The 15,427-nt window shown below is 33.2% G+C and overlaps 1 protein-coding gene and 1 long non-coding RNA gene across 5 annotated transcripts in view; one reads left to right on the forward strand and one right to left on the reverse strand.

Annotated features, from left to right (window-relative positions):
* Positions 1-14,943, forward strand: LOC125182381 (uncharacterized). The gene is made up of 6 exons (XR_007161987.2): positions 1-5,052; positions 8,520-8,603; positions 8,862-8,928; positions 10,377-10,470; positions 12,483-12,616; positions 14,834-14,943. It is a non-coding gene; the product is annotated as an uncharacterized lncRNA (long non-coding RNA).
* The window catches only part of LOC106038121 (heparan sulfate glucosamine 3-O-sulfotransferase 1-like), a 20,680-nt gene continuing 16,409 nt past the window's right edge, over positions 11,157-15,427 (reverse strand). The window contains exons 2-4 of one of the 4 annotated variants that reach the window (XR_010832715.1): positions 14,793-15,007; positions 12,379-13,385; positions 11,157-11,292 (exon numbers count right to left, since the gene is read on the reverse strand). Coding sequence is in view for 1 of the 4 variants with exons in the window: in XM_013184524.3 (XP_013039978.1) it covers positions 13,959-14,888 (930 nt within the window). In the remaining 3 variants the exon portion in view is untranslated. Of the gene's footprint in view, positions 11,293-12,378; positions 13,386-13,574; positions 15,008-15,427 lie in introns of those variants that run through there. The other 3 variants (XR_010832716.1, XR_010832717.1, XM_013184524.3) reach the window with 3 other exon arrangements.

A 15,427-nucleotide genomic window follows, 5' to 3' on the forward strand; every position in this document is an offset into this window, starting at 1 on the left:
CATTGCATTTTCTAAGAAGGGGGCAAAGTATAGTTGTTCCAGACTATGTATATCTTATGTGTACTGGAATACGGGTGTTTCCTTAGGGCACAATTCCATTCTTCTGATCGAAGCTCAGGGATTCATGGAGGCTTAAGTGACTTGTCCAAGACTGCACACAAAACAGAAGTCCTGCTATGTCAACATTGTTAGCACTGTTAGAGCTATAAAGTTCCTAACTGCATAAAATGTTATTGAGCTGTTATGGCAAGATTTTGCTAGCACTGACGAATCTTACATTTAACCTTTTTTATACTTCAGTGATTTAAAGTACTATTCATCTATCAAGCAAAAAAGTTAAAAAAATTGGGCATATGTAAATTTAGCTAATTAAAGCATTTAGGTGACTTCAAATAGTTAAACTTTACATGCACTGAATTAATAGAAATTTGAAATTAGATAAGATTTTCTTAGTTCATAGAAAGGAGAATAAAAGCAGAGGAATGACAAATTGATGTATGAGAAGCAATATATGAGATGTAACTGATAAATTATCTTCTGATATGTTAATTAATTCCAGATAGAGAAGTTTGCAATATGATGTTTATTTGGATTTTTAATAAAGTAAATTAAAAATTGAAAGGTAATCTGAATGAGAGAATCCCCAGGAATCTTTTGAAAAAATAATGAGGAGTTCGAACATTTAAAGATTTTTTTTTCTAGGCATAGACCCTGATATTCAAATATACACATATTTGCATTTTAAATAGATACATCTGAAAAATCTACAGAGCCTACAGCCAGTACCATTTTTCCTTATACTTAAGTAGAAATAACAATTTTAAAAATACTTATTTGGAAATAAGTGCTCTTGCATGCACTAAAACATCCATATTTAATGCTATATTCCTTTCTGCCACCCAGAAAATCCTGTATTCCTCGTTGACACTAATAAGTAAAGATAATACACTGACACAAAATTACTTGAATAAATCAGGTATTTTTGATTAAAACATAGCATTAGTCAAAGAGTTAGCTAGCACTTCTTCAAATAAAACTAATGTTGATGCAATATTTTTTTCCTTTTTGCTTTCCCATAGCAAGCATATGCAAGTACCTGCTGAAAAAGATGAGAAACTATTGCTCTAGCATAAATAAATGTAATTGTAGCAGTCAGTTCAGACTGCTAGTCATTCTAATTAAATGGGTGAAACTTAGCTGAGATGTATCTTTAAAATCCAAGAATATTCACTATGGATTTAGTTTGTCCAAAAAATTATTTTATCAGCTTAACATCTGATTCAACATGCTTGGTTGTTAATGTTCATATTGTTATTTCTTATCATTAGAACCACACTGTATGAAGTAAGTGTAATTGAAAGATAATCCTTACAATGCAGAATATTTCTAAACCCAGGAGTATTCTGTTTGCCTAACAGTGTATATTTAAATAGTACACAGATTAATTTTGAGAGGAAAAAAAATATCCAATACATCTAAAAATAACAGAGTAATGGATGAGATTCAATACATTTAAGTAATATATTTACATAAAGTACATGAGAAACAGTACTCTGCTTAATTTTATCTAATGTTCTCATACAATAGGTCATTTTTTTCTTTAATGTTTAATTCATCTTATCTTTTCTCATTTAAAATGAAGTGCTATTTAACATTTGTCCCTTTTTCCTTAGCATCTAAGTAAATCTCCATCTTAGCGCAATAAATTTTAACTCTATCCACATGAAATATGAGCACCGTTTTATATAACCTATATATGACAGGAATACTTATACTGTTGAATTTTAATGTGTGGTTTGAAATTTTACTTAGTCCAGTTGAATGCTTGCATTGGGAATGTATAAATTCATGTCTTCTTTCTTTCTCCCATCTCAGACCTTCCCAGTATTTTGATTTCTGTCATTGTAGAAAGACATGGATCTGGATTTATTTAAGAAATTTGGAAGAGAATCCATCGTCTGTTCCATTTTTCTCTATAAAGGATTATCAGACCTAAATATACCACTATAGAGAACAGAATACCTGTCCCCTGGAGAAGCATTGCCTATAGTTTTGCCCTGTCTACACATTTCAGGGAACTGCCTAGGGAATAATACAGTCTTTGTGATTATGTATTGATAAGTGCAGCATTACGTAGGTAAAGGATACTAACAGTATCAGCATTGCTAACAGGAACAGCATTACATATGTAAAGGATATATATCAATAGAGGCATTGTGTGTGAAGGGAGTGGTGTTTTTTGTTTGTTCTTAAATTTTGTAGCATCACATAAAAAACTTGTCCCAACATTGCTTGCCTTTCCCTTTTGCTGTAATGATGGCAATATTTTCCTTGGTTAAACATGCATCCAATATAACTGCTGCTGAAGGAAGTCACAGTAAATTAACAGCTGGCTTGTAAGCCTGGAGCTTTGAAGAGAAAACCGCTCCTTCCTCTTCTCAAAAAGCTTTGAAAATTTAGTTTCTCTTCAGTGACTTGATCACAGTGATTGAGATAGGATAAACTGAAATAGATGTGAGTTGGATGGAGGAAAGGTTAATGTCTACCAGCATACACTGCTGATTTCTGAAGAAAAGAAGAACATTTCACATTGTAATTCATTTACAAAGTGCCAGAGTACAGGTATTTGGTTGAGGATAAACTAAAATGTTATCCTGAAATTGTTGCTTCCCTCCACTAAAACAAACAAACAACAACATCCATTTGTTAATGAGTGCTAATAAATGCAAATTTGGTGTCATTCCCATCCATAAATGATTTACAAACTTCTAAATATAATTCATCAAGAAAACACACCTGCATTGACTATCAAGTCAGACTTTTATTAAATGAAGTAACTTATGCTTCATTCTAATAGGTAGCATGCCTGGAAGTATTGAAATGCGAATTTAGTTCTAACATAATTTAACTCCTTTTTTTTGCACAAATATCTAGAAAAGCTTTATGGATAAGTAATATCAGAATACAAACAAAATATCAATAATCCAAGTGTCCAAGAATGCTATGTGGCAGAGATTGAAAATTTAGAGTTTCTGTTTAAAAAAACATTGCCCAAATCGTTTTAAAGAATAACATTTTTTATTATAAGGAAAAAAAAAAGAATAAAATGAATGTCACTGATTATTATAAAAAAATATTTCCTAGATTAAAATGAAAAAGTAGGTATACAACATTATAAGCTACTACCACAAGACAAATTCAAATTAGTAGAGGAATCTGACTTTGAATTATGCCACTTAGTATAAAATTGAATGAGAACCTGATGAGTAGAGGTCGGCCCCCGTGTTGCATCATTTTTCTCTGATACTGATGAAGATCCAGATAGTTTTTCAAGTAATTAGCTAGAAAGAGGAGGTGTGTGATGAATCTCTCTCCAGCTTTGCTGGTTCCCATGTTTGAACTGCAAGTCTCAAAGTAATTGCTCTTTTCCCCCCGAAGTTTCAGCTACTGGCAACTTGTGAATATGTAAGTATATTGGCTTATTATTTTTTAATTAAAGAATATGCATTCCTGGTTGTAGAGAAAAGCATGGATATATGACACTAGAACACCCTGAAGACAAAAATGGAAGGTAAATTCAAACCAAATAGTTTAAAGAAACACATTATTTTTCTTTCAATCTTACAGTTCTTTGGGAATGGCTTATTTTTTTCTAAGACACCTGGGACAGCAGATAGTGCCAGCATACTGTTGAACTTAGTTATTTTTTTTGCCTGGTTTTGCTTAGTGTTGTGTCTCATGAAAGCCTGCTTTCGTTCCTATGTCTACGTGTAAAGCATATTCTGATTTATCAAGAGTCTGAGAACAAGATGGCCTGGGCTATCATTAGTATGTCTATATCCAGTTGCAAGTAAAGAAGATGTGATTGTTTTCCATTTATATGACTGAAATACATGATAAAAAGACATGAGATTAACTAAGACAGTATCCCCGCATAAATAATTTACTATGTTTGGTTCAGTCAGAAGGCCTGAAGAAAGTGTTATTTCCCTAGGCCTTTTGAATTGTGATGAGGCACTGTTCATGCAGGCCAGCAGGCTATGCAGAGTATGTCCTACTATTGACCATTGGCTGTAATTCAAGGACCTGAAGCCAGTGTTACTTTATTGCGATGAAAATGAGATCAAATTCTCCTTGAATTTCCTCCTGGTAATCACGATGCGAATCTTTGTGAAATGGCAGGCAGATTAAAGAAATACATGCCATACATCAGGCAACAAGCATAAATGATCTGTTGCCTGCAGCTGGATATTGTTGCAAGGGTTGATTAGCAGAAGGGAGTGTGACTGTTCACAATGTTTTGGTATCCATCTCAGCTGCCTGTTAGCCTGTTGAAGATTTTTCAAGTTAATATTTAAAGGCCCAAGAGGATTGCATCCTAAGTGCATTTTTGAGCTTCTGATGCCCGGTCTTCCATTTCAGTCTTGATGGTCAGGAGAGAGAGATTTGGGGGCTGATGTCTTTTTGACACAGAATAAGGTAAGAGTGTGTGGTATCTTGTCTGGAGTGCTGGGTGTGTGGAATATTTTCCTTCCAGAGTTACACATATACTTCCAGAGTATATTTAAAATTTACTTTTTATATAAAACCAGAAAGCCTTGTGCAGAAACATTCTTGCTGTAATTATTTCACTGTTAGTAGCTGTGATTTAAAGTAATGGACTAAGGAAGAAAGACCACTCTTAATGTTGTAATTCTTACTAAAGAGTCATGAACCTTAAAAAAATTAAGTTGGCTTTTCAGCTTTCAGTGTTTTTGAGAATATTTAAGAGGCAAATATGCTTGCTTATTGCTTATTTTAAATAAGATATTAAATACTTCAGACAAGTAAGATTTTCATGCTCTTCACTTGTGAAATGTACAGAGGGAAAGCTATTAAACATGCAGAGACTCTTTTCCTAAAATTATCTGTATTACTATATTTGCATTTCATCTAGCTGTCATAACAAGATTAGTAAGTCTGAATTCATCCTCACATCCAGTGAAATTCTGACAGGTTTACTTACCTCGAGAAGGATATGAGAACATATCTGAGGTCCCACAGAAGACACAGGTAATGTGAATAAAATATCAGAATAAAGCACATTCAAACTTATGGTCCAGATCTCCAGCCTCAGTTATGTGTCTGCTGGTGGGAGTTTTGTCTGGTCAAAGGCTACAGAATCAGTCCTGTTTGTTTTCTTTATTTTGATCTTCCTATTAATAAGGTACTTTAGAAATTTATTCAGATTTTTCTATTGTTCTTTTGACTTTATATTGTAATATGTGCAAATTGGTTAGATATAACCTTATTAAATTTTTCCAACAGTACTATGCTTAAGTCAACTATGTAAAGTTTGGCACTTGCTAAGCCATTACCATTTAAAAAATACTGCTCCACTGGCATTTCTTGATATGCAGAAACAAACAAACAAACAAACAAACACTATATATATATATAAATGATTATCAGTAAAGAAAAAAGAAATGGTCAGCAAACACAACTTTGAATCTGTAGCAATAAAAAAAAACTTTCAGTAGTTCAGATAAAAAGCTTTCTAAAGTAATTAAAATAATTTCTTTGTGTTACTGTTAGTGCTGAAAATGTTACATATTTATTTTATGAACTGGTGGCTTAATCAGCACTGGAGCCATGTTGGAAAGTGTTAGAATATATTCTGTCATTTGGAACAGCTTTAGGCAATTCTAGGCATAAACATAATTACTGTGGTATTCCTTTTTAAACATATTGGGATCAAGTTTGTGATGAATGAAAATGCAATGTGTTTTCCTGACATCTTTTTGAATTGAATTAATCCAATATTAATTTATATTAGATGTGCCAGAAGCATCATCCTATTACTAATAAGTTGAAATAGACAGCAGGAAATGCAGGTCCCTTCCTAGCATTGCCAGAATGCATCTCTGTGTGTATCCAGCAATCTGGGTGATATGTTGACAGAATGAGGCCAGCGATGCAAATAAAAGAATTTTTCCCCCTTCTCTCCTTGCAGTAAATACACTCATTTATATATGAAATAAGAGAATGCAGTTTATTGCTTGCCATTGACTAACTCACTGAGTAGTATTTCTGCAGAAAGATCAAACTGAGAAATAGTTTCTATATTAGCATTGCTATCAAATGCTTAATTTGCACATTAGGTGATAAGAAAATTTATGTATTAAGTGATAAGAGTATTTATGTTTCAGAAAGTGAGGTTATTTCGTCTGGCTTATCAGCAACCCAAGACTGAAGTAGCATTCTCTGCACATACACATGTGGGGCTAGATCCTCAGCTACAAATTAGAGTAGTTTTATAGTAGTCCTTATACCTGACTGAAATCAGTGCCACTTCACATTAGAGGAGTGCATGAATCAATGCATCTGATAAATATCAAGTAAATACTTTTTCTAAAATGGAAGGTGAATATTTTTTCCTATCCTCCAAAAAATATCCTTAACCATTATGCTTGTTATTTATGTTAGGATTAGCTATTTTGCCTTAGTTCCTTGCAAGTTTCTAGTCTGACTCTCTGACATCCTAACATGAGAGGCAAAACATTAGTTTTTGAAAGCCATGGAATATGTTTCAGCTTTTACTTTTTTCAAAAAAAAGAAGACAATTTAGGATCGAAACTATGTATTCCATGAATGAGAAAAGCCAGAATTCTTTCATAAACGGAAACTAAATCAAACCAAAAAAACAACCAACACATAAAGGCTGTATAGAAAGAGAAGAAAGTCAAAGATAGTGGGTGACTGATAATGAAGATGTGCTTATGTAAAATAAACATATCTGGGCTTTAATATTAATGTGAAGTAACATAATTCTGTTCCCCTTCGTCATAACACACAGGTAATCAGGACAGGGAGTCATACAAGAACATAACTGTATGCAATACTAGATGGATAAAAAGGAGTCATGCACAAAGGACTCTAGGAAGATAATGCACTTCTGTATTTTATAGTTTATTATCTCTAGCATCTACAGAAAACTTGATTAGTATATTTCATTCATGCTTTTCTGAGTAGCTGTATCTGTGACTGTCTAGAATAATTCCCATCTGTGACAACTGCATTTTTGGAAAAAAATAATGGACAACTAAGCACTTAGAGAATGAAATGAAATGGGGTTTCCAAAGTTAGTGAAATTTGGCAAAGATCTGTCCTGCAGGTAATTCAAGGGTGTGTGTGTGTGTGTACTGGATGAAGGAATCACTTTTTCCTGCCTATAGTTCAGCTTGCCTTCAACAGGATCACTTGAGTGCAGTTGTAGATTCTGTATGTTTTTGTTTTAGACAGTGCATTTTGCAAGCTGTGTATGATGCATGTGTATGGTTAACTATAGCATATGTTGTTTATGAGCCTTTAATCTTTCTTCACTCAAGGCAGCAATGCACCCCCTGCAGTTTAAAGTGTTCCATATGTGTCACTTGTCCTTCAGTTGTGGATTTGTGTCTTAGCAGAATATAGAAGAGGTATCTTCAATCTTATGATAGTTGCACAGCATTTCAGGCTGACAGTGCTTCTCAAATCAACAACAAAACCTGTGCATCTATGCTACTAATTTTCAAGAAAGGATAACAAAACAAAACAAAACAAAAAACAAACAAAACCCACAAACACTAAACTGTTATCAGTTATACAAAATACAAAATTGTTTGCCGGTGGGGAACGTAACAAATAGAAATAGTATTGTTGATTCTGGTATGATAACTCTGCACTTTTATTGCAGTGCAGAAAACTGTTAGCTCTCATCCAATTTGCCTTAGGTTACGAAGTTTCCAATTACTGCAGCATTTGGCCCAAGGATAGCTATAATATGTTGAACCTGTCCTACAGTATTGTAGTATTCTCCAGTAAGAAGAAATACAGTGTTTTGAAAATGTATATTCACATATGCCGTTAATACCATAATGACTGAAAAATTAATTCAGGGATGTACAATAACTACACAAATCCCTGGAGTAGCCTGTTACTTAGTCTTCTGTGTATCATATCAGCTCAGTCATAATTGTCATTTGGAACTGTGCCATATTACACAAACAAATATTTAGCAGAAGAGGACCTTCATTATATATTTTATTACGTTGTATTTGTCCCTCTCTTATTTTTTCATGTTGAAAGTTTGGATGGTACATTCCAATATGTGTATATATATAAATATTTATATATAGAAAATGTACAATGGATCAAAATGTTCACATCTAAAGAGTTAAACAATTAAAAAAAAAAATCATAGCCAGTCCAAGTAGCAAAGGGATTCTTAGTTATTCATGCTTCCCTTATATTACTGCCCTTTGATTTAAACCTATCAGTGCTTTAGATTAACAATGTAAGCGTTCCAAGTAACATTCTTCAGAGTAAGAAAAATGATAACACGGTTCTATTATCTAATGAAGAAAGAGAAAATATAAAAAGATTATTTCTAAAACTGTTATCAGTTATACAAAATACAAAATTGTTTGCCATTGGGAAATGTAACAAATAGAAATAGTATTGTTGATTCTGGTATGATAACTCTGCTCTTTTTATTGCAGTGTGACTCAAACCACCTTTTTATCTTGGAGGAAACAATATAAAAGCAAAGAAATATCCCTTGACAGAAAAGCTCTGTACCACTGGTAAAACGTTTACATTAAGATATTTTTCATTAAATAGTAATTGAGGTGTTTTTTTTTTTGGTAATGGAAATAAAAGAACATATAATGTAAAAGTGTAAGACCATTTTGCATCAAAAAAATAGACTTCGTAGTATCAGTTACATGTGTTAGCACATAAGACATATTACACATGTACATATTATATAACGTCTATTTTACTGGAAAAGTATGATTTATTTCAGTCTATTTTTAATCCGTTGTATTTTCCCTAACTTGCAGTTTCAACTTCAACATACGTTCATGCTTTGCAGTTCCACTAGTATCTTGGCTTCCAAAATTCTTTCAGGTATTGTGGTAAGCTCATGTCCCTGTTAATTAACCTTAAAAAAGAACAATTCCTTTATGATCACAGAATGGTACTACAAAGTCTTTATTCACCATTGATTTTAACTTTTAACTTTGTTTTATAAAATAGCAAGACAATTTAGTTAGTCAGATTAAAGCAGGAAATAACTGAAGTGGGAACTATTTGTCCAGTAACTAAATATTAGTTGCTAACTGTTGCTAATGAATAATGTGCTAGGCAAATTATTATTGATTTTAATTCCAATGTGTCCATTTGCTTCTATGATAATATTCAAACTCTTTACGGAACTGAAGGATCAAATCCACAAGTATAGAAAATAATAGTCTATAGGAGCATAATCCTTACTTAAATAATTTAAATTTCTTCTCTCTACAAGGAAATGTTATTTTAACTCTTACTGTAAATTATGCTGGGGGTTGCTTTCTTTTTTTTAACCATGCTTCTATAAAGCAAAATAATAACTCAGGTTTTTGTTTTTGACCACATAAACAAGAAATAATAAAGATCAAGATGATATTCAAATTTTGTGCAACTGACAAAAGCATCTGAACTGACAAAAGCAATAAGCAATTAAGCTTGCTGCAAGCAACCAAAGTTTTACATTTCTTTTTGATGTTCTTTGAAAGATGTGAAGACTGAAAACTCTGTATCCAGATGTGCTTCCCTACAGTAGTCAATCTAATCTTTCTTCAATACATTTTATAAGATTATGTACTGACTTTTTACCAAAGGGATATTGAAGGTGTTGATCTTGTGTAGCAGCGTTCAATGATTTGTACTATACAGAGTCTATGTTCTCTCTAAAGTTCTCAAAAATACTGCCTATTGGTATTTTAAAAATGTCTCTGCTTTCGGAGGCAAGAAATTCATTAAAAATAATTGTAAATGCGCTAAGGCTATGCAGTGAAAGAGAACACTTTCAGCACAGGGCCTTTGAGCAGCTAGATAGATGGGATACAATAAATAAACAAATAAATAAATAAATAACAGTCCTCTTTCTAGTAAAATGCTGCTGGGGGAGTGTGATAGAGCAACATCTCTGATTTCCTTCAACAAGTAATACTAGATTTTTTTTTGGAGGGGAAAGAAAAAAAACAACTCAAGGTTCTCACCTTTTTTGTTTACAGAGTATGCAGAGTTAAAACAACAACAAAAAAAAACAACTAAGGTTAGACTAATCTAGGAATTTACAAGGGGTCGTTTGCTTTGCAATGTGACAAGGGCTTAACTGCAGTTGCTTGACAGTGCTAGTCTCAGTTATAGTAGATTAAAGTAACCCTAATTATGGCATTTAAGCTAGAAGAGTAAAAGAATGATATTTAACATTAAACCTTAATATTTGTGGAATGCAAAACAATGTCAAAGAGCCACTCAACTCATCCTAATCTCCGCAGTGGTCTTACACATATGACTGTATCTTGTTTCAGATGCTCTCAAGAACCTTTGAAGCAACTGCATGGTCTCTTTAAGCAACCTTCCCACATGAAACTTATTTCTCCAATAGCCTTCCAAGTATGAGATGTAAGTCCTTTGATGACCGCTTTCTTGAAGAATAGTTTATGGTTTACTACTAATTGTGGAAACTCTTAAGATATATTTGTCATTTTTTAAATTGAGAACTATCTTGTTAATAATTCATTCAAAGTTATGGTGAACATGCAGTTCTTTACCAAATTTAACCAGCTCTTAATTCCATACACCAAAAATTGAGTAATTTTATGTAGAAAATAATTTCAGCATTTTATTTTTAAGTATAGCTCAGTGGATATTCTATTAAGTGGATCTGATCCCTGTCCTGAGAGGATGAGAGAAGGAGGGTTATCTTTTGAAGAAAATCAGAATAGAGGCTAGGCCTGCATGAGATATGTTCTTCAGATCACAAAATGGATAATTTTGATTGGAACAGTTTTTAATGCTAAACTATAGTCTACCATAATCACTGAATTCTGTTATGCAGGTTAAGTTGCACCTGTGTAGATTATTTATCAAAAACTTCAGACAAGAATCTTGATTTATGTAAAATGAAACAAAATAGCCAACCCCCCACCAAAATTATTCTATGTGTAATACATGTCTTCTGGTATTAGTAAACTTTAAAATGATCATCGAATTCATTCCACCAGCTGTGTCCTTCCCAAAAATGCTGAGCAGAACTGAAGAGTGCTAATAAATCAAGTAGATATATGCATCATTAATCCATACAGATCATCAATCCTTGAAATGTAAATTCCAGAAAGAGACCTGCATTTTCAAAGATGTATACAGCTTCTGCCAACTGGTGTTTCTGCATTCAACTCACTTAAAGATTAGCTGTGAACTTCAGAGAAGAGAAAGACTTGATGCCTGCAAGCATAAATATAGAAAGACATTAGCCTATGAAATTGAATGTGATATACAGATATGTGAAGTCTTCAGTTACTAGCAACTACCTGAAATCTTTGTTAAAGTACACATTGATTGGAAATTAGATTCATTAAAAAAAAAAAAAAAGACAAAACCCAACCTTATTCAATACTATTAAAAGGAATAGTCATTGTAAAGAAGCAAAACATGAAAAATATAGCAAGTGTTGGAATGTGTAAGAAACAGACAGAGATGCTGAAAGAAAAACTACAATCTATGATATAAACTACTGGTGTGCTGCTATCCTCAGTCCTGTATTTCTGTATTAATTTCAGTGGACTGGATTTCTTTCCAATACTGAGATTGAACTGGACAAAGGGAATCTGGATTTTAATATCAGATAAAAAAGTTGTGGCCACAAAACACTAAGTGCTGGTCCAATATAAAATCACCCTGCTGATTCAGAATTGTCCAGAATTTTTTTCTGGGTTAAGTTTTAATTTGAAAAATGACAAATAAGGTATTGGATTATGCAACTGTAATTATTACAGTTCACCTATCCCCTGCCCTTGTAGAAATGGTATGAGACCAGTGTGAACATCCTGGTCCTTGGCTAATTCGAAAGAAATGCATTCATATTTCCACACCTGATTCAGATCAACTTCTGAGTACCTGAGTACTTCTGAGTAGTGCCCAGACCTGATCAATATTAGCGATTAAGAAGCCACAACCTCAGAAAAAGTGGAAGAAATAAATAACTTTTTTTTTTTTAATCTGTGGAAACCATAAATTTGCTTAATAATCATATTTCAGAAAGATAATTTCAAAGGTTAATTATATTGTATTGAAGAGTTAACAAAAATTTCTGTCAAATATACAAGTAGCAGAAGAATAAAATTTGCTGTACTATTTTTAACATTTTACAGTTCTTGAAGAAATATTTGATGAAAGCTCTTTCCATGTAATCTCACTTGGTTTGATTCTGTCCAGCTTCAGTGGAAGGAGAATTCTACCTGCTTAACATCTTAGTAGCCCCCTAATAAAACAGTTAGAAACCTAAAAATTAGTGGTGCGATAGATCCATACCTTTTAGCCCATAAAGTGGAAGACTGAATCCAACATTGGGAACATATCCTTAGGCTGCACAGTGGCTTAAATAGAAGAACACAGAGATTCTGGATCTTCAACAGGATTAGGTGGAATCTGATGCTGAGATGCTTAGAGTGGGCCCACACTACAGCTCACCAGTCCTGAGAAGCTTAAAGAGTAATGCACCTAAAGAATGCTTCTTCAATGGCGTGCACCAGGATTTCTGGATTGCAAGGTACAATTTCAAACAAGGATATCTGCTTGTATTTATTTCTATATAGTTCTATTTGGCACTCCATTTAACATTTCAAGTTGATTTTCTTCTTTGGTATTATCTATAATAAAATGGTTAACATGAAGAAGGAGAGCAGACTAGCACAATATTGTCAAACAGAAGGTAATAAAAAGAAAAATTCCTAATGCAGGTGTATAAATGGATGTCATTTTTATATATAAACTGAGTATGTCATCCTTAGTAAATGAACACAGTTTGAGATAAACAAATATAAAAAGATGTTTCTTTTAACTCTAAGCACATCCCATGACCTGCATTAGAAATGACAAAGAATACACCATGATTTGAAGAGCAGGCAAATCAATTTCATTTGCTTTTTAACGAGGTTCACTATGCAAATGGAAATATGTAAACCAAAGTTAGGTGAGAAATAGAGTAACTAGTCACAGAATACAAACGTGATTAATATTGTAGCATTGATGAAGAGCTGTCTTTTTCATTCAAGACATAACTTATACAATCAAACATTTGTACAGCTGCTGATATTTTTTTTTGTGTTCAAAAATTTATTTTTTTTAGTATACAGTGTAACAGTGTAAATTGAGGTTGTCTGGGTTAATTTCTTTACATTCAGATCTCTCACTTCTTAAAGCTTCTTCAAAGAGTTCATATTCTTCCTTTGTTTGGAGATTTTTATTTTTTGCCAACTCAAGATATTAAGATTGTGGCTTAATACAAATGATGTACCGATGGGGAGCTTCTGGTTCACCTATTCAAATTCAAGGATGAAATAGATTCCTTTTATTATTAGTAGATTAAGAACTCTGACATATTAACAGAGGATGATTTATTTACTAGAGCCAATATCTTTGCCCCTGTTACAACATACAATTTAATTTGTATGAAAAATTCTAGAACTCAGTGCCACTAGCCTCATACCTGATATAAAAAAAAATACTAAGAACCAAAAATATGGAACAGTTAGAATAATACCATTTCAAATATGTACATTTTTACACTATTAGAAGCAGTCATTTTTCCAAAACATCACAAATCTTGTAACAGATATATATCTGAAGTAAGTCCACTGAAGTTAACATATTTGCATGACGGGAAAATGATCAAAATATGATTCTATGATATGACCCAGAGTAATTATACAAATATGTTAAACTTATTTTTCCCAAAACAAAGGCTACCATTTTAATGAATTAATGGATATCTTATTCCAATGAAGCAAACAGTTCTCTCTGCTTCTATATAACCAGTATGTAAAATTTTCATAATTTGAATCTCTAGTTTGTTTCAGGCCCTTTTTAAGAAACATTGATTTCAAAATGCATTAATGCCAGTCAAAAGAATGATTAACCATTCTGTAAAATTTTGCATTGTGCTCTCTGAAGTAAGAATAAAGTTGCTCTAAAACAGTGTTGTTAACAAGAGGATGGGGGCGCCCTTTGGATTCGTGTAAACATCTCTCTCTTCCATCACTTCGAATGCAATAGAATCCTTTAGTTTGGTTAAAATAAAAATTAGAAGACATAATTCGGGAAGGAAGATTTAGAAATCTTTCAACTTTTTGTAATTCAGGAAGAGGGTCCTTGATTAAAGTATTGCCGTCCACTATATGAATCTGATTCAAACTGAAATGTTTAAGCCACTTTTCCATATGAACATCATATAGACTTCTCTGAATAGCCTTGTATTTGGTATTAAGTGCTCCATTCTTAATAACAATATCTTCAAAAAGCTGAACAGGCTTGTGGCTTTCTACTCTGTTGTAATATACTTGGGTATAGTCAGATATAACTCTCTCAGTGGGATCTCTTAGAATGAGCAGCAGCTTAATGGAGCTATTCATGTCATGAATTCTTTCTGGAGCCTGTGGTGATGTAAAATAGCCTGGTGTTTTCTCAATTGTAATTTGATTTCCGTAAGAAAATGGCATCAGACTCCTATACCAGTCTAATCCTTTCACATAATTTTCATCCCAGTCAAAAAAGTGGACTTCTGTAGCTGCTACTACAATATTAGGATGAATATCCAACATTTCCAGCAAAGCCCTTGTCCCTCCTTTACGAACTCCTATGATAATTGTCTGAGGTATTCGTCGGCTTGTGCCTGGAGGTCTCACCTGTGCTGAATAGTGTTCGCTTTTATTGCTGAATAATCCTACCTGTGACTTCAGTGTTTCCAACAGTGGCCCATTCTCAACAGGAGCACCCTGAGTATGAGTCAGCAGAAGATAAGCTGACACCAGTAGGAAGGCCATATGGAGAGGAATAATTAGTTCAAGATAACGTTATGCTTGATCAATGAAAAAATAGGTAGGTAGCTTCTTGACTTGTTTGGCAGAACCAGTGGAAAACAAACAGCAACTTTCTGAAGCATCTGCAAAATAAAGTAAGACAAATCAGTATTTCTAAATCCATCACAAATTGTAAATGTAATTTACCATTCAATTCACAAATCCAATCTTCAATTACAACAGAAAATTTATTTCAAAGTTATCTGTTTTCCCGGACTTTATTTCAGAAGAAGGAGAAGGAGGAACAGGAGGAGAAGAAAAAAATAGGAAGAGAAGGAAAAGAAGGAGGAGGAGAACAACCACCACCACATTTTTTTCCTTGACCACAGGTGACCAATCAGGGACACTAAGCTTAGCAACTTTTATTTCCTTGGGGGAGTACTGAGGCTAAGCAGAACGTTTGAATTGTTTACCCGATTTTAAAGTCTTGACCAATATGTACTTGCTCTGATTTTTTTGGTTCTCTTCCTCCCATTTATACCATATCCAATATGGCATTAATA

Source organism: Anser cygnoides, chromosome 7 (genome assembly GCF_040182565.1).
Source record: "Anser cygnoides isolate HZ-2024a breed goose chromosome 7, Taihu_goose_T2T_genome, whole genome shotgun sequence".
Taxonomy (NCBI): domain Eukaryota; kingdom Metazoa; phylum Chordata; class Aves; order Anseriformes; family Anatidae; genus Anser; species Anser cygnoides.